Below are 23,615 nucleotides of genomic sequence, written 5' to 3' on the forward strand. Positions count from 1 at the left end.
ATATTTTTTGTTAGTGAAAATTATTTTTCCCTTAAATACATTTATTTAGTCTTTAAACAACTTTTCCACCTCTCAATGGGTAGTAGTGACCGAGTCTTTATCTTAAAGAACATTGTAAAAATTCTTCCAGGCTTAGAATTTCATACTGGGCATTCAGAAATTTTATACAAGTTTACAGGACACTTCTGAGCTTTACTCACCTCTCCACATTGACACACTCCTGTTTGCCTTTTCTGACTCTCCTTCAGAGTTTTATAGATTTTCATTCGATGCCGAAATCGGCTGTATTTTCCCAAGTTTTCCAGAGTTTTCATCAATGTTTCACGTTTAATTATCTATACAATTCGTTCAACGGTTGTTATCGAGTTATTGTTATAGTGCACGAGAGGTCACCGGGCGAGGTCAATATCTATATTAGCTCTCTGCCCAGTGCTGTATGTGACAAACAACTTTGATTCAAATGGGCGACGAACGGTCAAATTCGGCATCTGGGATCACTTAGTTCAGTTATTGCCCCTTTCCTCCTGTTTGGCTCTCTTTTTAAGATTTTCTGTATGCTCTCGTGCGTATATTAAGATATAACGTACTCAATTTATAGACTATTCCAATATATATATATATATATATATATATATATATATATATATATATATATATATATATATATATATATATATATATATAGTGTGTGTGTGATTATATTCTATTTATTACAAAATGGATGTGAAATTTGTTAGTCTAATCCAGTATATTTTATATAAACTGTTAGGCAAATAGGCCTAGTGTCATTAAAGGAAGTCAGAATAGTTTACAAAATATACAAAGAATTAGTCGTTCAAATACCATTCTTAAAAAAATCAGATTCGTATGATGTCAACAAATCTTTACAAAAGTCGTAATTGATGATGATATTATGGCTAATAATGCAACTTATAACAGTCGTAGGCCTGTGTTTACAAAGTTCACACCTATACAGATGATAAAACAACGATAGAGACAGCTTTTGGAGATGAAAATATTAAAACATGAGAACAGTGATGACCTTTGAAGTATTATAGTAACACCCTTTATTCAAGTAAAGTATGATCAGAAACAACTTGGGTTAAGGGAAACTGCAGGTAGCCTAATTCCTTATGACGCACCGGTGGCGTCGGAGTTGCCAAATACCGCCAGATGTCACTACATTTTTTTAGTGTACACCAGGATTGTTTTCTTGTCTGCCTCCAACTTAGTTGTACAGTAATCCTATTATGTGATGTTTGGAATGAAGCTGCCTCTCATAAGCCTTCGCATTTTACAGATTGATGCATCTTTTAAATGTCACAGCAGATAAAAAAATTATTGGGTTTGCAACTATTTCTTTATATTGAGAGAGATTCCTTTACATCAGGTTTGGGTCATTTTTAGGCAATTAAATAGCTGTGAAAAGAAGACAGAGTTCTGCATGTTGGCTTACGAAGTGTCATGAAAATGAGAGAACGTCAACCCAGCCGTCTGGCAGAAGGTCACTTTTTAAAACGTGTTGGTATTTGCGTTATCCTTGTAAAACTTGACAGAGGATGAGTAACTTGACAGAGGATGAGTTAGATGAGGAAAAAAAAATTACTTACAGGCAGAGAAACCAACTATTTGGTAGTAGGGAAGTACTTCTGAAAACTTCATTTTCAAATGGTAACTCTGGTAACACCTATAATATAATTTGCAAATAAAAAAACGGACATTATTTAATACATTTATTTTATGGTTAAAATTTTTAAAACATTTATTTTGTGGTTAACACTGTTCAACTAAGGCCCTTTAAAATTCATAGTCCAAGCCTGTACAGCTACATCTCCACAATGTACTCTAAACAGTAATCCCTCTTGTCATTCTTCATGAACCTGTCCGGTAAAAATTCGTTATCGACCTCGGTGCTACACTCCGGGTGGGAAGTGGTTGAACACTCCGGGTGGGAAGTATCTGAAGCCGTCCTTATTTTACCAGCAAGAACTTTAAACACGAGAAGCCTGTGGTCTCTTACTGATGGCGAGGGACATGATGTATGATGAAACTCTGCACTGTTTGGGCAAAATAAATCATATGGTAATAAATCATACGGTCATGAATTAGGAGTTGCTCCAAATTATACTTTGATAATCTCTCTCTCTCTCTCTCTCTCTCTCTCTCTCTCTCTCTCTCTCTTCTTCTTCTCTTCTCTCTCTCTCTCTCTATATCATATATATATATATATATATATATATATATATTATATATATATATATATATATATATATATATATATATATATATATATATATATATACACACACACACACACACACACACACACACACACACACACACACACACACACACACACACACACACACACACACACACACACACACACACAGAGTATAATATTTTTACTTTCGTTAGAAAATGAACATTACATATATAAGAACGAAATTGCACTGAATGCAGAAGTAATTGACAAGTATGCAAGTATTAATTATGGCATTAAAAGGAAAATGAAGGTTATAAATGTTACAGTTATACAATGATTTAGTTTTTGTATACCAGTGGTTCTCAACCATTTTATTACCACGCCCCCTCTAAGAGCTGGTCCTTACCTCCACGCCCCCCTTGCATCTATGAGTAAAATTCCCACCCAGATTTAAGGGAAAATAAAAAAAAAGAGAAAGAGGAGTTTCGAGGGACAGGGAGGGAGGTAAATAATTACAAAATAATGGTAAGCCTAGCGAGTCTAACTAGAGTGGTAGACTATAGGAAACTAACGTTATAAGGCAATACGTGTGCATATTTTTTTAAAAATTTCTGAATATTAGTTCCTCGCTCTTGTTAAGAAAATAACGAATTTAATTCTAGAATTTTTAAATTTTCCCTAGGCCTCGCGCCTCCCCTGGATACTGCTGACGCCCCCCTAGGGGGCCGCGCCCCCCAGGTTGAGAACCACTGTTGTATACGAAAGGAAAATGAATATTCTTACGGTTTAGTGTCGGAATGATTAAAGGGGAAATGTTTTCCAAATAGGTGTACACTCGCTAAATGGGCACACAAATAAGTTACTGTATCATGACCAGTCTCTTGATATAACGTATTAAGGACCGAAACCTAGGCCGGGAACCTGATAGACCATTCAGCGTCAAGTATTGAGAGAGAGAGAGAGAGAGAGAGAGAGAGAGAGAGAGAGAGAGAGAGAGAGAGAGAGAGAGAGAGAGAGAGAGAGCGAGCTGACAGCATGTTAACATTTGATGCTCTTCATTAGTTTCCCTTGGGCTTTAAAGAATGATGAGATACATTTATTTAACTTGAAGTACATTGAATAAACAAAAATTAGGTTGCACAAAAAGTACATTGAATAAACAAAAATTAGATTGCACAAAGCTCTTTAATTCTAACTCATATTAATCATGCAAAAATATTCTTCCATCGGATAACATTGGGAATAGGTAGATGAACACCAGTCATCAAAGATTACACAGAACCGTTGGAAGTTGAAGTTGAATAATGACAAGCATTCTCCTCTGTAAGTTAAGTATTGTTAGTTTTTTTAATACATATTTCCCTTAACATGCTTCAGGTAAAATTAAATATACTGTACTAATACTTTGAACTCGACAGTACCTTTAGAATATAGCAACTAAAGCTTCTACTCACCTTCTGAAAAGAACAACATTTTGATCACATAGTGACCTCACTTCTTCACACTGGTGTTTCCATTCAAATTGGCTGCTACAGATCTTCTCGACCATATTTTTCTCTACCCAATGGAAGAGGGTATGAATATTTAACAGTTCATCACTGCTATAATCAGAAGATACTTCATCCTGTCTTTTCTTGAATGCTGCCCAGAGCTCTGGATTTTGCACCCTTTTGATGCTCACTATTTCTGGGAGTTTGAGACTTCGGAACAGAAAACGTCGAACATCTCTGAATTCTTTGCTTGTAACACTGAGCTCGACTTGGTTCTTGGTTCGCAAATGATTTACATCAGATCGTGCACACTCAGGCCGCCGTCTGACTTTCATCTCCTCTTGTGTACTTTTGTGTGTCAGCTTCATCGAGGTAAAACTCAACTCAAAAACACCATCTGTTATTGAAACTTCCATTGTATCCCACTTCTGGGATTCGTAGCATTTTTCTATATCATACGATGATGACAAAGGCGAAACTAAAGGAGACATTACATTTGTTTCTTCGGCGCACCCAAACTCTACCCAAGAAAAATCTTTGTTCTGAAAAAACCACACAAAATTTGTAGCATTCTCATCTCCAGACTTGACTGTAGATGGGGTTGACAGTCTTCGTATTTTAAGAGTCGTTCCTGGACGGTTTAGTTCTGACATTGTCATGCTGTCAAATTCTGCCAGCCATTTGCTGGCTCCTAAGAGATTATGCATAACTTCACCAGTGAGACCCATTACTTCAGCGTTAATTGCTGGCATCTCTACAGTATCTTCCCAAACGTCCAGAAAAGCCCTTTCAAATGTTTCTTTCTGGACCCTTGGTAAATTGTACCAAATGCCTTCATGCATGAACTGCCACTGCCAGACAGCAGTGGAATGAAGCCTGCCACATCCTTTTGCATCAGCACATTTCTCTTCAATCGTGTTGGTGCATATTTCTGGTATTTCTACATCCCCCCTAGTGGTAAGACCAAACTGTTGGATAAATCACATCATCATTTACGGGCCGTCTCCTAACTGGAACGACTTTCCTGGATTTCTTATAGGTTAGCTCCATTTTGTGAAAATCAAGTTTTGCTTTGTTATGGAAGACATTAACAGTCATATATCTACTTTCATTCTTCTGATACTGCTTCTCAATTGCATGGGAAGTGGTTGATGACTCGGTCAGTGTTGACTGTGTGCTATCAGAATACAAATCTACACATTGGCCAAACTCAGTCCAGCCTTCGTTTTCTTGCATAAACCATTTGAATTTACTTGCATATTTGTTTTTAGATTTTCCAGCTGAAGGCGTAGACAGCCTTCGTAAATAAAAAATATCTACACCATTAACCTGAGATATTTTCATTTGTCGGAAATCAGCCTTCCAGTTACATGATCCAAGGAGATTTATCAGGTCTGAACCGTGCCTTCCTGTTTTCAAAGGATTTATAACGGGTATTACAACTTCATCTTTGTCCACAAACTGGAAAGACCTTTCCAGAAGGTCAGATTGACGCTCCAAAAGGTTATACCATTCATTATTATGAAGAATTTGCCAGTGCCAAGTTTTCTTAGCATGAAGCCTGCTGCAACATTCTTTTTCATAAGGGCATTGGAAGTTCAATGACTCTATACAGATCTCGGGAATTTCTACATTTCCTTCAAAGTAGTAAGACCACAAGGTATGTTTTCTTATCGATGGTGCCCAATAGCTGTTCTGGAATGGAAAGATAGAGAACATTCATCAACATTTTACACAAAAGCAGATGCAGTTCGTTACAAAGTATGTGCATGGGATTAGATATACACTTCAGTGATGTATGATATTACTTTGTCTTTACTCTCTTTTCATAAGCAAATCAGCTCCAACAATTCTATTTCATCTTTTCTCAAATTGATGCGATTAAAATTTTAAAAATGAAGTGCACATGGGATTAAGTGCGATGCCATGGTAAGATGGTGGAAATGTGACCAAGTAGTAGGAAAGGGTGTGAAAAGTCTGTCTGGATAAAGGGGAGGCATATGATAGGAATTTAACCAAGGGGTATGACATTAGTTTTCGCCTCTCAGTTGATAGGATGAAATAAGTGTATTTAAAGAAGTGAGATTGTGTGGATCAAGTGTTTTCATGATATTTACTTGGAAAGCTTGAAAGTAAAGGGCAATAGGAAAGACTGATAGAACCAACAGAGGCAGTGTGGATTTGTTTGCATAGTTGTTCATTGTCCTAATGAAAGGGGTGATGTGGAAACCAGAGAAGGGCAGTAAATGGCAGTAAATGTCGGCGGAATGGATTCGACTGGAGTGTGGAATGGTCGGTGTTTGCAGATGATTTCGAGATAGTGAGGAGAAATTGTGGAAACTTAGTAAAAGCGCTTTCAAGTGTTTCTAAGAGGTGGAAGTTGAGAGTAAATGTAAGCTAAAGTAATGCTATGAGAGTAAATGTGAACCAGGAGGATGGAGCATGAATGTTGATAGTGGGTAAATAGAAACATTGGATTTTAAAGCACAACAAATGAGTTCAAGGACAGCAAAAAATGGAACTTTACAGCCGTAGAAGAATAATAAGGAAAAGTTTTTAGGTTTTCACGAATAAGTATTTCGTAGGATGACAGGATGTGAGAAGAGGCCGGTCACACAGTAAGTAAAGCAAGGAAGCAGCAGAGTGTGTGTACGCAAAAGATTGGGAGCAAACTTGGAATGTCCAGAGAAGCCAAGATTGGAATGTCTGATGGGATTATTGAGCCGATTCCCACCCATGGAAGTGAAGTGTGAATCTTGAATGCCGATGACAGGAAAAAAAAAATTAACTATGTGTTCGGAGAGGTATTGGAAAAGATGGACAAGAGCCTTGGCCTCAAAGAAATGAGAGTACATGCAAGAGGTGGATGGAGCAATGTGCTTAGGTATAACACCCTGCTGATGAGCCTTCTGTATTAGTGTATTTACCGACTAATGTTGTGAAATCACATCCATGACGCCAGTTTAAATATGAATGTGGCAGTGATTTATTGTCTTTACTCAGAAACTATCCTATGTTCGAGTCACTAGACGGATTGAAGTTGAAAAAAATGAGCTATAATTTTCAGTTTTGACCCTGGCAAGCATCTTTTCATAGTGGTAAAAACATTCGCTTTTTGGTTTTTTTAAACTTGAGTGCACTGATGCGTATAACAGTAAAAAGTGGCAGATTTTGAAGATAATTTGTATTTTAAAATTTGGCTGTCTCCCTTGTGTGGGGGTTTTAGGTAACTACTCGTGCTCACAGGAGTCGTCTTGGCAACTGTTTCTCTTCAACAGTTGGGCAATGTGAGATGGCGGAGGTGAGTGTATCCCATAGGGTGGAGATGGGGATATATAGACTACAAAGATTATGGTTTGTAAATCTAGAAAAATGCAAATTATCTTCCAAATTTGTCAATGTTTCTAAAAGGATATAAACTCTCATCTCTATATGGAGACTTACCCTTGCGGGGAAGATTGCCATGAGTTTGTGGCAGTTTATGTGCCACTTTGAGTGTCATTTTCCCCGGTCACATGGGGTAAGGGTATGGCATTGGGTCTCAATGCCAGTTGTGTCCATCAGAAGGACTTTGGTCCACCCATAGAGGTCAATGGGAAGGTAGCATAGAATCACTCACAAGTATACTCTACCACCCTCTAGGTCCTTTCTAGGATGAATGGAGGGACTCATCTCCCGGCAACTTGTAGTTAGTAATAGGAAGCTCAGTTGAGTAATTCACTTGCATCTGACCCATCTGGCTTGAATACAGTGCTTGTGAGGCTATTTGATAAATAGGTGTGAAAATGACCATTCAGATGCCATACATACAACCATTTTCACTCCAAGGAGCAAGGTCAGTGACCGATTTCCAGCCTCCCATTGCCTTTTCTACCTTTTCCAGTGGCCCTTCCTTCAACTTGTACACTTCATCCCCATTTCCAACTCTGCCTCAATTTTACTTTGAAAAAAGTAGGGCAGTCACTCTGATTGAAGAGTTACACAGGAACAAACTGCTGTTGTTGGATACCTGTGTGTTGGCAAGGCCCCTTACCCTATCTCTACTGTTTATGACCAGGTTAGCCTACAGGTTGGCGGTCTGATGGAAGAGGGACGTCAAGGTCCCACTTCTTAATACCTTTAGCGCTGTCTCCTGAATTTTGCAATTTTCTCACCTGAAGACACCACCACCATGGTGAAGTTCATCTTCTTACTCAGTTACAAGTCCATCTAGAAAGTTGCCTGGAAGGAAAGCCATGGCTACCTACTCCACTGTGCCTAATTCCAAAGCAGAATGCAATGCCTTACTCATGCTGCAATCAGTATTTCCTTGGCTGAATCAGTAAAGGGGTAGTGGTAGCATTATGGCCAAAGTTTCAGTTCTCTGAGCAATAGATCAAGTCGGGCACCTTTGTTAGAGGTCCTTCTGGTAGTACCAAGGCAAATGGTAAGATGGGTCACTCCTGGGTCTCATGAATGGATCATGTTCCACGGACGAAACTAAGTGGTGGTTGGCTGCACTGAGCCTAGTCCTCTCACGGATAAGCTCTATCTCTTCATGGAAGTGTCTATCCAGTTCCAATGAATGCAAAGACTGAGGGTCAATAGCAGGCTCTGCCATGAACTTCCACACAGTCTATCATGCCCTGGTCATCCTTATGATGAGAAACTCTACCCTCAGGCACCAAGCATGTTAAAACTGCACACCACAAAAACAAACGGCAGGAAAGCCCTGTACACAAGCCATTCACGCATGAAAGCACAACCTCACACACAGTCATAATGAGTCAGTGTAATAAGTCTACCCACAGCCTGAGCACTACTGCTTGGGTTTGGTGATATATTTGGTCAATCAATATTTGCTGTTATTTTTTATCAATTCTTATATTTGGTCAATAACATTTGCAGTATTTGTGATCGTGTCGCATCTTGAATGCCCTAGTATAGAAATAAGCGTTCTCACGTAATACGCAAAATCAAAATGCTCTCTCTCTCTCTCTCTCTCTCTCTCTCTCTCTCTCTCTCTCTCTCTCTCTCTCTCTCTCTCTCTCTCTCTCTCTCCAACTGATAATCAAGAATACCTGCAAAACGGTTTAACCACTATCCGATAAGCATTATTAGCATTTAATATTTCACCAATCCAGTTATCTCTATCGTTTACCTTAGGTTTTTCTTTATTCTTGCTTTACAAGTAACTAGAACCAAGTACAAAGAGTTTTCTATTTCTTATTTCCATCATTCCATTTGTTTTAATACGGATGCGACCAACGGGTTTTATGACATATTTACAGTCAGTTCCGAGCTCTAATTCCTGTATGACCGTTTATGCGGCAGGGGATAAACGAAGGTTTCTTCGAGATTATACCGTACTATTAATGTCTTCTGTTTGAACGCACTTGGATCTTTTTCACGTTTTAGGGCCGATTCACACTGTACGGTTCGTTTTCGTACGGATACGTTTCGTTCACGTTCCAGCAAAATGTCACTGTGTTCACACTATACGTTTCGGGCTCCGATATGGCGCCAAAAAAAATTAATCTAAAGCAGCTCGCTGCCATTGCTTTACTTTTAGATGAGGAAGAGGAAAGAGTCCTCAATAAGAAAAAGAGAGTTTGGGTGCAAAAGTGCCAAATGAAGAGGAAGTCAGAGGGAGAATATTGGACTCTCTATATAGAATTGCAAGATGGTGAAGTGAAGTTTCACCAGTACTTCAGAATGTCAATATCTCAATTCAATTATTTGCTTCAAAAGTTAGAAGAGGTCTTGATCAAGATCAATGCTAACCTTCGGGAGAATATTTCACCACGGGAGAGATTGGCTGTTTGCCTCAGGTTAGTAGCACCAAACTCAGTGTGTTATTCATTAGAAATTTTAGGACATAATATTATTCACTAAACCTCTTATTACACATATGATATTCATTAAACATTTTACAACAACAACAACTACTACTACTACTACTACTACTACTACTACTACTACTACAACAACTACTACTACTACTACTACTACTACTACTACTACTACTACTACTACTACTACTACTACTATTATTATGATTATAAAGAGGGCGAGAAAGAGTAAAGCATTAATTTTTCCTTATCCTTTATTACTAGTATCTGTGCTACAAGTTGAAACTTAAAGAGAACAATAGAAAGAAAAAGAAAAATAATTATATTCTGCTCATCTATCAATACAATAGCAGCACTAGAAGCTGATGACAAAGTTTATAACTACAGCTTACTTTATATAATGCAGTGCCTAACATTGTCAAAGAAGTCTACATCTATTATCAAGAGGTTAACACCTGAAGCTATGCCCAAGCCTACTGAGAAGACATGGAAGGCTATTGCTGCAGAGTTTTGGAATCTATGGAATTTTCCAAATTGCATTAAAATATAGGATGGCAAACATGTAAAACTTCAGGCACCACCAAACACTGGGTCATTGTTTTATAACTATAAGCATACCTTTTCGGTTGTTTTGCTGGCACTTGATGCAAATTATAAGTTTGTTGTGGTTGATATTGGGTCATATGGTAAAAATAGTGACGGTGGAATTTTTCTCATTCAAAGCTCGGTGAGCAGTTAGAAAAAGGCATTCTCAACATACCCTTGGACCCTTCCCAACACAGCTGCCGAACTCATCTTGCACTGCACCTTTCGTCATTGTTGGAGACGAAGCTTTTCCTCTGAAAACTAATTTGCCGAGACCTTATCCCGGCTTACAGAGCAATGATGATAAGAAAAAGCATTTTAATTATCGGCTTTCACGTGCAAGGAGGGTTGTTGCGAACGCTTTTGGGATACTGAGTCAGAGGTTTAGAATATATCAAAGGACAATGAATTTGTTACCTGATATTGCTGCTAATGTTATATTTGCAACTTGCCTTTTGCACAACTACTTGCGTGACAATACTGTTGATGTTACCAACATAACTGTCTCCAACAATGAAGGCTCTTTAGAAGATATAGCTAGACAGGGAGGAAATGCCCCTCATGGTGCATTCCTTGTAAGAGAGAAATTTATTATAGATTTCTTTAATAGTCCTCCTGGTTCTCTTCCTTGGAAGAAAACATAGTGTAGAGATAAGGATGATTGTAAATGAAAAGGATAATGAAAAATTATATCAAGACGAAGTGAAATATAGTTGAATATCTCACCTGGTTTTTTCAATTCGTCGCCAATAACTCTCCATATTTGTTCCTTGGTCTGATTGTCACTGCATCTTTTGTTACTCATATAGCTCCTCCTCATACCCTCTGACCAACTCTATCAACTTCTCGTCACTCATTATTGCTTAATTACCCCCAAACGCAACGTGACCGACACTGATACCTATTTCTGTTCACACTGAGCGGTGAGGATACGGATACGTTTCGTACGTCGGAGATTTCTTCCAAACGTATCAGAGCCGTACGAACGAAAGCCATACGAAAGACGAAGACCGAACCGTATAGTGTGAACAGCTCCATTAGTTTCTATGTAATAATAATTTACGAACGAAAGCCGTACGAAGACGAAACGTAACCGAACCGTACAGTGTGAATCGGCCTTCACTTGCATGCCATAAGTTGCTGTGACGTCAGATTAGGTATTAATACTCAGATTAGGTATTAATACTCAAGTTTTTTATTCTTATCTACAGTAATTGTTTCCCAAATTACGGCCAAAGCAAATTTACGCAAGCGTATTGCACTTTGTAATATTTGATACAGATAGCAGAGGGGTGATACAGGTAACATGATTCACACAAGCCGCTCCCACTGGGCGTCAAAAATGTCCTCTTATCACACCCTGTGAATGATGACCCTTCGCTTCTGGGTGTTAATAACAAAAAAGGCTATCTTTTGCTCATAGCAGTTAAGATTAAGATTTATGTAAGAGTACAAAACACGTTCCACGCCACCTCAATATGAAGTCATCACAATTTGATAGTTTTTTTGTTTCAGTGACCATGCAGATGTTCATAGACGGAACTGGTGCGGGTGGAAACAATTACATTCTTATTAAAGATAAACGTGAACATCACAGAGGAACTCTGAAAAATACCTATATTAGCAAATACCTGTCCTTTCCTAATTTACTTTCAACCTACTACACGTTTTAATCAACAACACGCCAAGCACACTAAAACACTAGTAAGATTAAGTTGAATACAACTGCCAAGAGTAATTGAACCGCTTTTTACCACTTGCGATGATATCTAGACACCTGTTAATGATGATAATGAGAGAGTTTCATTTACTTGTCAAGCGCTTCAAAAATATACAAATGTAATTCTGCATGTCACGTGCATCCGACACCGGAATTTTGTAGGCGGGGTGTACGTTGGGATACGGGATAGCGCCTTCTAGAGGGGACGGGGTGGGGGAATCCGCATGAGTCACTTATGCGTCATCTCTGCCTTCGTTGATGAAGACTGGAGCAGAGTATTTTGTTATTTTGTAAGAGATTCTTATCTGAATAAAAACTGCGTCGGAGAAGGTTCTTCCATTTACAAAGCAGTACCACGCTTTGTGCATTTTTCAATCTTCAGAGTTAATTCCGCTATTTACCGGTAAATGTGGTTTCTATACTCAATTACTTCGTACACGCTAGGTATTGTGTGTTCAGATTTAAAGTGTTTTTCTCAGAGTATTGTTGCATGTCCCAGACGCAGTTCCACCATTCTTAGGGTTAGAGACGAGACATGACATGACATGACATTAAGGAAAGCACCAGCGACGTGCTTACGTATTATACTGTGTATGTATGTGTGTATGTATATATATATATATATTATATATATATGCATGTATGTAAATTATAAATATAATATATATATATAATGTATATAAATATGTATATATACATATATATACAATATATATGTATATAAAAGAAATAATTTTATGAAGTTGACAATTCCTTGAGATGCAAGGCTTCTGACGAATTTGACCTCTAAAACAATGCAGAGGAAAACTTTCCTACCTTTTTAACGTATTCGATGTTTCCGTCCCATGTAGAACTGACCGCCATAACTGAAGATCTGAAACAAAGTAGAAGTTTTTCAAATTTTCAGGAATGATGGTAAATTGAGAGATGAATGAAACTGATTACGGTACATGGGTAGCGTTGATACCATGCAAGATTTTCGGTGAACAACCGTTACGGGTAAAGTTAAGTTTTGATCCCCGTAGGAGGCAGGGGCCCCCAAAACTAAACTTGCCTCCCTTACCCCAAGCCCCAGGAAGTAACAGCAGCTGATGAGATAAATAAACAGTAGTGGGAGTATATAATTTTTGCTGAGATCCCCTTCTCATGCGGCTTCAAAAAGCACATAAAATAGCTCATAATAAAAAAAAAAAACCGGCTGATTAGGCTCGCTTAGCTCGTCAAACCGTCTTTGCCCCCCCGACCCCGACCTACCCACCAAAAATCTGAATTGCGCCGCAGACTCGGGGCCTATTGCCGTCAGTGTCGTGTGCATTACTTTAAGGTTCTTTGCAGCGTCCTTTGGGCTCCTAGCTGCAACCCCTTTCATTCCTTTTACAGTACCTACACTCATATTCTCTCCCTTCCGTCTTACTATCCACCCTCTCCACTTGTTTCTTAGTACTGCTGCGAGGTTTTCCTCGTTACACCTTTCAAAATTTTCTACTCTCTATTTCCCCTTTCAGCGCTGAATGACCTCATAGGCCCAGTGCTTGGCCTTTGGTCTAAATTCTGTATCATAAGTGTGACGAATGAAATATACTACGAACACACGCTCTTCGTAAGTGAGTTAATGGGATAAATATCGTGTTTGGTGATCATTTGGCCAACTCATGGCAAAAACAGTGAACCTGCATTTCAGGTAGTCTGTGATTTATCTTCAACGCTTGATGAAGGCCTTTGAGAACGGCTCGTGCTTCTCGTAATACACAAATAGTATCCCAATGAGACTCAAATCATAGTGCACTTTGAAATATAGATTTTGTATTTTGAAAAAATATGGGTCGCTGGCTGGGTAACGGACTTGTTTGAAGCTGGCGGCGATTAAATTTTCGCTATTTATTAACCTAATTGTAATCGGTCTGCAAAGGAATTCATTTTTCTGATTGAAATAACTCTGAAATGGTGATTTTTAACTTACCTTATTTTGGCGAGTTGTTAACGGCAAATACTTAAGGATGCCCCAAAACACGGGTTCTTTTGCTGCGCGTTTTCTGTTTCCTTTGTTGACTGGTAACGGATTTGCACAAAGAAGGCAGTGATGGAGTAGAAATCGGTTTTTTGCTTAGTTTGTTCGGTAAGTTTAGTTATACATGGTGTCCGTAATGAAGGAAAATCACATCATGCAGTTTAGCACTGTTGTAATAATGTAAGTTTCACGGAATTATTCGACGTTAGCTGTTATCAGCCTGAGATAGTACTGTGTTCAATGCGTTGCAACACCACTGCTGTCCGCGGCAGGAAAACTCGCTTTAGTCCACAAACGTTTCATACTTGTACAGCGAACCACTGCGAGGCCAAAACGTCATCCAGCGTGGAAGCAGTTTTAACCTTTATTGATTTGCAGCGTAAGGCGCAAATTGCCATGGTGTTGAAAGAGAAACACCAAGTCATGTGATTTAGTTGAACAGAATGAACACGTACCAACTGCGACGAGGATGAGTGTAATGTATGAAGTTGTATTGTTGAGATACGTATTAAGTTGTATTACTAAGATACATTGAAAAGAGTCAATGTAATGAGAAATTTCGGCAGTTTACTCAGGTCTGAGCGTCAGGTAATCGGCCGATGTGAATTTATCGACGTAGTATTGTTGCACTACGCAGTCGCATGATATATATATATATATAAGAGAAAATGATTGCCTCATACCTGTATGGATATTCTATCGAACACGTCTGGCGTTTATTACAAAGTATGAAGGTATGTGCGCGGGAAGGTCACCGGAGGTAATTAATGACGGTGAATTCTTAGCTAAAATTGAAAATCGATTGTCGCCTTAAATCAAAACATATCTATTTTGTTATTGTATAATGATGATGTAATGTATAAAGGCGTCGGTATCCTGAGGGTATCTGGCGACATTTGTTTTGTATTCTTTTAAAATTCGTATTCTGTAAGGTATTTCTGATCAAGAGCATTGTTATTACGATGTTGGTTAGAGATTGCTGGTTTCCCGATTCTTGTTTGCAGAGGCTCCCGTTGGGTTGCATTTTGTTGTTGGTAACGTACATTCAGGCTTTGGATTGGCAATATCATTCGACTATATTATTATTATTATTATTAGACTTACATGATATTATTAGACTTACATGACATTTGGTTGGTAGATTTTATCGAAAGTTAGTGATTACTACTAGGCAAATATTTTTATCTACTGTATGCCCATGTCCCAGGCCACTGGTGATTACTACTAGGCATATATATTTATCTACAGTATGCCCATTTCCCAGGCCACTGGTAATAAAGGTCAAAATTTTGTTAATCTGTGATTTGATGAACGCTGGTAGGTTCGTTCTTTGGCGTTAGTCATTTATTTACCCCGATATTTTTCGTCTTTTTGACATTTTTCAAGGTCGAAGGTCAGATGGAAGACTGAAATTCTAGAATGTTACCTCCGGATCTGTGAATTCATGATAGTTAAAGGTCCCAGAACCTCGGGACCTTTGTCAGGGTGTATGATAACTCAAGTTCAGTTTTGGTTTTGTTGGATGAGTGGGCAGAGTTCTCTGCTAGCACTCTGCTAGGCCCGAGTTCGAGTCTCCGACCGGCCAATGAAGGATTAGAGGAATTCATTTCTGGTGATAGAAATTCATTTCTCGGTATAATGTGGTTCGGATTCCACAATAAGCTGTAGGTCCCGTTGCTAGGTAACCAGTTCTTAGCCACGTAAAATAAGTCTAATCCTTCGGGCCAGCCCTAGGAGAGCTGTTAATCAGCTCAGTGGTTTGGTTAAACTGAGGTATACTTTATGGTATTTCATTCTATAGTTTGCTCTAAATCCTTTGTTCATTATTTCCTTCTTCTTGCTTCTATTAAATATCATTATTTCGACAAATAAAATTATTCCTATAATTTATTACTGGAAAAATATTGTAATACGCCTTTTACTGCATTACATAAGCAGTGTTGGTGTCAAATAGTAATTTTTTCGTCAGAACAAATACTGTTGAAATTTAGTTCTTATGATTATGAGTTGCTTCATGTTTCCGTTGGTGTCTGCTTTGTTATATCTTTTATATCATTGTTATCATTCAAGGTAAACACGCATTTATATGGAAGAGGCCTGAAAGATAAGTGTATTTTACCCCTTTTCACTTAAAGTATTTAGTATACAGCCGAGACAGCCTTGAAAAATGATACGACGCCATGCGTAGACAAATTGAACATCACTGTCTTTGATTTGGTTAACCGTAAGACGCTTATGAACTTTCGTAACTTGGGTTTTAGGTAAACTGGTCCTTCTGCAGGATGATTTTATTTGACTTGTGTCATTTTTAGTCTTTTCAAGAAAATGATATATTCTGGTATATGCAGACAGTAGCATTCTCGTTAAGGTTACTACTTCTCCAAACGCGAAATGAAGATGCTGATAGCCTCAGCAGAGCTGGGAAGCAGGAGGGAGTAATGTACTGTAGATAGTCGAGTTTAAATTATGCAAATCTCGGAGCACGCTCCTCCTCATGAATTAATTCGGTTAATTTTCACGGCTCTGAATAATTCTGGATTTCTAAGTAATTGGTTATAGCATTGGCCCAGTCTTGGTTCTTCATAGCACTGGAAATTGTTTAATGTTGCCAGAAAAGTAAGTAGGCCCTACTGCATTATTGTATGTAAGGCTCCCTGTGTACAGAAGAGGGTGCCTCATGTTTCATGTTAGTTCTGCCATTGACGGCATGCTGTTCTGGTGTTGGTGTTGGGATGCCCGCCGCTCTGGAGTATCTTTCATTTTCAACTAGATTGCTCCAATAGGTAGTTTATTGGTTCCTAACAATGGTAATTAGTTGTCAGCCCATTGCATGAAGATATTCTTTATAATCATCTTCAGTAAGCACCCCTAGTGCTTTTAACCCTAGTAATAGTGTGTGTGTCTGTTATTGCCTGGGAATAATATATAAGATAATAAAGAACTAATACAGTTTTTTATTAAGAAGGAAAAACCTTAATATTTTTACTGTAATAAAAAAATCCTAGATGCAGCTACGGATATCAGTAAATTGTACCGACTTCTTTGTGGTTTAAGTGGTAATGTTAAGAAAGAAGCTGTACAATTTTTTCAGTGTTCAGGAGTTGAGTGATAGTTTTGGTGAATTTTATGGAATACAAGTTTAAAATATAATTGTCACTTTTGTTGAAATACCAATTCAGATTAGTGCTGAGTAAGACATGCGAGAATGGTTATCGGTATTTTAGTATAAATAATGTTATCAGGATATTTATAAGGCAAAGATACAGTTCTGAGTACCATTAGCTCAATTTGTTGGGGTAGAAAATTTTTCATACTGTATTAATAAACTGTTCAAAGCTATAGATATCAGTATTTTTGAGTGCATGTTTCCTACATATGAGAAATTGGCTGTTGTTAAACGAGTTTTGAACGTGAGTTCATACAGACATATTAAAAAACTATCACTCATATGCAGAATGCCATAATATGCGATTCTTTAGCAACTAGGAATTAGCTGGAAAGGGTTATTGCTTTATCAGACATTCAGTCAACGAGTAGACAGTTATACCGAGTTTAACCTTTTTCAGAAGCCTTAATATTAACTCGAAAGTGCTTTCCTCAGCTGCAAGTTTGCTGTAGAGTATAGTTTAGTATGCTTTTCCTCTTTCAGTCCAAGTACATTTGCGTTAGTGTCGAAGTAAAACCGATGCATTTCTTGCTTTCGCCATTTAAAAAGTAGGCTGTGGTACGCAGAGGGGTTTCATGGAAAAAATTCTTTTCACAGACACGTCTGTTTTCTAAATAGCTATTGTGAGTTAAAAAGGTACCCTACGTCTACAGTATAGCTTTGGAGTCCCGGAACAAAGCTTAGTCAATGTTAACAACGGATGATCAGCGCAAAAAATAAAGGTATGAATACAACGTACAAGTGAGTGATATACTCTTTAATTTTCAGAACTGTTTATGGTTTCAGGTTTGATTTTTGTGGAGTAAGTTTTAGCATCCTTATGCAGTAACTTATTTGGCTATGCTACAGTAGCTGTAGATGTCCAAAATTTACATACACGAATCTTAGTCAACGTTTCTTTTGTTTAAAGAAATTCCGAACGTCATTTCGATGTGCTGCGCAGGTACAACGTACGTTATGTACGTGTTTTCTTCTGCGTTTAATTGTATTGTAGGGAAAAAATATTTCACTTTTGAGGAATACTAGTATATGGCAAATTTTGGTTCGTCGCTTTTTTCATGTACGGTGAAATGTTAAGCCGAAGAAAATGTTATGCAGTTGTTACCCTCATCGTCAAATATAAATTACTGAAATAACGGAATAAATTTTTCGGAAGGCAGGTATACATTGAGGAATGCGGACGAAAAGTTGGTCGCCGACCTGCGGATCCCATGTCACGCATTTGGGCGAGAATTTGTGTTTGTTAGGTGACATATAAATGAGAATAATGTGCGTTGCAATAAACGTACAAAAGTGGTTACATACATCGGCGGAAAGGCGGACAATAATACGTATGGGGAGATTTATAAAAATGTGAAATTATAACAGGTAATATACATGACGTGATTAATGCAGAAATGAAGAGGCGCTTGACGCCTTCACACCAGATGTTAATAAAAACTGTAGTTCAGTAACATTCAGTTAAAAGCTATAGTTACGTAGTATTCAGTCATTACTTTTTTTTTATGTTAATCCTGGCAGGAACCCTACGATAACATGTAAATTTTAATTGGTATTCGGTATTGATTTCTGTTTTAGATCCTCCGGTCATTTTGTTAATAGTGTGAGTTGTTATAAATAAATGAAAAATATTGGAGGTTAATCTAAGATTTACAAAGATCATATAGTAGAGTGAATCAAATGCTGCAAGAATTTATTTGATTTATGAAATTTGCTCCGATGACCTGGCAAGGAACTGCGTCAATAGTTCTTGAGCGTAGTAGGTTAGTATTCCCTGTCTTTAATTTGCATTTTCTGTGTCTAGCTGCGATCCGATAAGAAGCATGTCAGGTATCGCAAGCAATTTGCTCTACTCCAGTGTTTGTGACGGAGTAATTGGCCTTATGGAGTTACTTTTCAAACTTTCATCGTTGTTAAACAGGCTTTCATAGTCTTTCTTCCATAATCTTGACACTTGAAATGACTAAAATCTGCTGTATGTCTGGATCCCATTTGCCATGTAGAGTAATTGACAAAGTACGTGTATGGTTAATGAGGGATTTTCCTTTTAATTTTCATTCAAACATAGCATCATTGCATAGAATATATCCCCAGTAACTGTAATAGAGACCTGTCAAATTCACTGTATACAGGCATATATTTCCATTTACTTTGAGAGTTGCACTCACTATCTCTGTATTGATATAAGAGGGTAGTGACTTGTGATCATGCTGTGCTTCTCTTTTTTCTGTTCTTTTAACTTGGTCGCTGGGAAGTCGAATCCCACTAAACATAAGCTAAGCTTGGACATTTTTTAATAAGGGTGCACACACGTTGTCACTATAATAATAACAGATCATGATCAAAATGAAATTCCCTTTTGTAATCTTGTTATTTTAATGTTATGCTTTGTTTGGGATTGTGTACATATTAAGGTATTTGAATTGAAATAGGAGGTTAAATAAACACCTTTCTAATTAAAGTTCCTTTTATTGGCCCAAGCACTCCTTGGCATCCATGACATTTTTTTGTACTTTTTTGAATGCTCAATCATTTTTTTGTATTTTTCTCATATTGCAGCATCTGTAAAGCTAACTATATACAATGGAGAATTGCCTTTAAAAATAGGGTCGTCCTCAGAAGATCAATCATTTGTCAAGAATTGCCCTTTATGAAACAAGTCGTCATCAATATATCCATCGTAGAAAAGAATTGCCCTCGTGTAAAAGCCATGTCGTCAACAACAAAACATTTTTACTTTCTGCAACGAGATACCAGCATTGATTACTGGTAAATTTCCTCTTACATGTACTCAGTGTTTCTCTTTCAATCAGTAATAAAATGTAAATCTAGTGTTTCTCTTTCAATCAGTAATAAAATGTAAATCTCATATTCAACCATTGTAAATGATAATTTCAAGTTCACCTCATCATCCAGTGAATCAGTTTGACATTAGAGAGACTCAAATAGTTCCTGTATACTGTACTTAGAATTAAGTGTTTCGTGATCAAATGCTTCCCAAAACAGTTTTGAAGGTGAAAAGATTTCTTGTCCTTTCCATTTTACATTTGTTTAGATTTAACAGAAATATCAAAGGGTACTGAACTCAATTTTTCAAACTGATGTAATTATTGTACATGTACAGTATTTGAGGAGCATATATTATGTAAAAGGCTAAGTTGTATTTACAAAATTAAGCAGTCTGGTTCTGAGGAAAAAAAAAAAGTTATACAAATTTTTCCCTTAAAAAACAACTAGGTTTTGATAAATGATAGCTTCATAGCTCAGTTTAAAAGGAAGGATTTGATTTTATTGATAAAATAATTGCCTGTAAAGTTACTGTACTTGCATATGACAAAAAATTTTGATTTGTACATTGAAATTAAGTGAAAAATAAAATTTTTGTTTGTTTTGTGTATAGGTAAGGTTGAGTGTACTTATGTTATTTTAATGTGATAAAGACACCATTTTACAATGCTGTTGGGGGAAAAGTTCTACAAAAGCAGTTTTCTTAAGGAACATAGACTTTCCATCCTCGTAGACAATCATTTTCACTCGTAAGAACACATATCCATATAAATACATACACCCACAACTAACATACAATCTTATCAATTGAATGCACTTTACGGGATGAAAAGCTAGCTGTGTGGACAAAGGTTTAAAAACCTTAGTCCTGATGTTTACAGGTATAAAATAACTTGAGTTGATGTGGTAAAATAAAAGCAAACACATTCCACAACTTCCTCCAAGAATTGTTTTTATATTTGTTGCCAAGAATTTTTTTTTACATTTGTAAATATGAACATGATAAAATAATGGACGGAAGTATATTACTTTTAATTACTGTAGTTAAATTTTGTAACATTTTTATTTTTGATGGGGATTTATTGTTAAGGTGGAACATTTACAGAATTTTTATTGCACAGTAAAATAACATTAGTATGGTGATTCCTAAATATAAACAAGAATTTAGTTAGATCTCAACCTCAAGTATTAAGGTGAATTTTGTTGGCGTTGATAATTTTGTTTGTGCTCTGTACCTGCACCAAGATAATTTGTAATGCAAATACTTTGTGTATACTACATTAAGATCATTTGTAATGCAAATACTTAGTGTTGCAAATTTTGATTAGCATTCTTCTTCTATTCAGCTTGATCCTTAGTTGGGGTCTGTGTCTCAAATGGCTCATTTCATAATTTGTTTTGGCAGATGCTTTATGGATGTATGTCCTTTCAGACTCCAACTGTCCCGATATATCCAAACTTTAGATAACAGCATCTGATGTTCCAAGGCAGCCACCCATCCAAGTACTGACCAGATCATTTTTCATTAGTGTTAAGTATGGTTTATGTTTGGTACTGTATATGGCTCAAATCTTGGCTGATGTTTAACATAATATCAGTTTAAATTAATGTTGATTTATTTTTACATGACCAAAAAGGGGCAGTAGTTTTTCTTCATGCAATGTTCCCTTCTCTGCAAGACTTCCTACCTTAATTGTTGTAACTAGTTGTGTCCAGGAAGGGGATGCTTTGCTGAGAATACCTTCAACACTGAGCATACAAAATTTGTATTGTCAAAATTAGACGAGCAGTTATCAGGAAAAACATTTACAGAGGCCACATTTTACTTGCAAGGAAGGGCAATTTCAAGATAATACAGTATACAGTACTTAGAAAGTAATTAATTAGGTAATGCTTTCCCACAAATTGTACTTCATTGTCATTTACTGCTAAAAATGGGAATGGATTCCTGATGCAGTAAATATCTTTCTTGTTGAGTGTTGTGTGGACATTCAATGGAAACTTTCAAATTTTAACAATTATATAGTACATGTATAAAGGATATGAAGAAAAAAAAAAAACTTTTTTACATCATGCTATCATACATCTGTGTCAACTTGTGTACTTATATGTTTGCAGTCAAGAGACATACTAAAATTAAGCTATACATACTGTATTTGTGTTGAATTTTTTTGTTCTTTAAATTTTTAGTAAGTTGCATTCTGTTCATAAGGACAAAATATTGTTTGATTAATATACTGTATAGTATATAACTGATACAAAAGGTATGTATAAAGTGTGTATGTAACCTTACTTCTTACAGGATTTTTTTATTTTTTTGTGCAGATACCTGCTTTTTACTGTCTCCTTTTGGGAAATACAACATTGAGTTCATGTGAGAGGAAGGATTTTCACTTCCCTAGAGATGCTTGAAACTTACTCCTGGTTAGTGCAATAAAGTACAGAGATTTTAAGTTCCATTCAAAGATATCAAATCTGAATCTTCAAAACTGGCTGAAGGATCATCGCCTTGGTATTCTGGTATGCTGTCCTCACATCGTAAGCACTCGCACTCAGCTATATTATCGTAAGCTCTGGTAAACTTGTAGCCATTGTCACAGACCATTTCAACCAAAATTTTCTCAAACTTTGCAGGTTTGCAGCAGAAGCATGTGGAGATGTAGCTTGAACGCCTTCCTCCTGTAACATGAATGCAAAATTTAAATCACGTTTGCTGGAAATTTATTGACCTTTGAAACCATTAGTAAATTTTCTTAAGATTCTAGACAGACACCCAATGAAATAAGGTAAAGCTGTTGTGTTACTGTTTTGTGAGCCCATGAAACAGGAATGTAAACATTTTTATTTTTTGGTTTTCATGCAATAATCTCATGAAAATATTGGAATACTTAATGTATTTTATTTTATGTTTGTTTCATGAAGCAAAATTTTTTAATAATTTTTACACTTGGTAAACACAACTGAGATGTAATTCCAGACCTTGGTTGACAGGGGCAGTGAAGGAATCGCAGTGTCCTGAACACTGATTTAGACCACTGATAGGATTTGGATTCCTGCAGGTACCAACCCCACGAGCTTTCAGCATAAAGGTGCCAACAGTCTCTTCAGGACTCAAGGCATTGGGCTTGCAGTCACCTGTGAAATAAAATTAATTTCATGTAAGTTATAGTTTGTATGTTAGAATTATGACTGTAGTGATGTCAAGTGTACATGCAGTGGTGAAAATATTACGGCAAAGCATCAAGAAAGAATTATGAATGACTGAACAATGCACTAAATACATCATTACAGTCATACCATATACAGTACCAACATATACTTAGTAACCACCCTTTATTTGTATTGATAGAATGAGTACAAAAACATGGACAACATTACTATAATATACACATTACTTCTCCCCAGCATATGTTCATGGGTAGCTTAGCTTTTACATTTATCTTCATTTTTACCATACAGTTTACAGTTATAGCTAATTTGGTTAATAGCTTCATTGAATTATTTTCCACTTTAGAATTTTGTATGTGAGAAAACTCACTGCCACAAGTTTTCTCCATTCAAAAATTATAGTCCTGGTAAAAAAAAGTTGGCTTAACTATATGCCAAGTCTCTCATCTCCTAAGTGATCAGGAGTTCATAGTACTCAGAAATAAAGCTTCTAAAAATACCAGATACTGACACAATGTGCCTTCCATGGGAGATGTTAAGCAGTGCTAAAATTTCCTTGTAGTACCCTGTAAAAACTTGGAAACATTTTAACCCATTCCATGATTTACTTATTTCTCCCCTTATTAGTTTTGGCAGGGAGTTTGTGTTGGTTTT

The 23,615-nt window shown here is 37.0% G+C and overlaps 2 protein-coding genes across 3 annotated transcripts in view; both read right to left on the reverse strand.

The window, feature by feature from the left end:
* Nucleotides 1–1,719: 1,719 nt before the first annotated feature.
* LOC136847771 (protein mono-ADP-ribosyltransferase PARP11-like) lies at nucleotides 1,720–14,131 on the reverse strand. Of its 2 annotated transcripts, XM_067119680.1 has the most exons (4): nucleotides 13,793–14,131; nucleotides 12,649–12,706; nucleotides 3,661–5,391; nucleotides 1,720–2,057 (listed from the first exon to the last, which is right to left on the reverse strand). In XM_067119680.1, exons 3-4 carry the CDS (start codon nucleotides 4,536–4,538, stop codon nucleotides 1,826–1,828), a joined length of 1,110 nt encoding a protein of 369 aa, XP_066975781.1. In that variant the 5' UTR covers nucleotides 4,539–5,391; nucleotides 12,649–12,706; nucleotides 13,793–14,131; the 3' UTR covers nucleotides 1,720–1,825. The 2 variants fall into 2 exon arrangements, with proteins under 2 accessions (XP_066975781.1, XP_066975790.1); XM_067119689.1 differs by lacking the exon at nucleotides 12,649–12,706.
* A 5,324-nt stretch (nucleotides 14,132–19,455) lies between these two features.
* The window catches only part of LOC136843161 (hemocytin-like), a 224,310-nt gene continuing 220,150 nt past the window's right edge, over nucleotides 19,456–23,615 (reverse strand). Inside the window, 2 exon segments of the mRNA XM_067111219.1 lie at nucleotides 19,456–22,472; nucleotides 22,773–22,928. Coding sequence (XP_066967320.1) covers nucleotides 22,243–22,472; nucleotides 22,773–22,928 — 386 coding nt within the window. The 3' untranslated portion in view covers nucleotides 19,456–22,242.

The sequence above is a fragment of the Macrobrachium rosenbergii genome, chromosome 2, assembly GCF_040412425.1.
Source record: "Macrobrachium rosenbergii isolate ZJJX-2024 chromosome 2, ASM4041242v1, whole genome shotgun sequence".
Lineage (NCBI taxonomy): Eukaryota > Metazoa > Arthropoda > Malacostraca > Decapoda > Palaemonidae > Macrobrachium > Macrobrachium rosenbergii.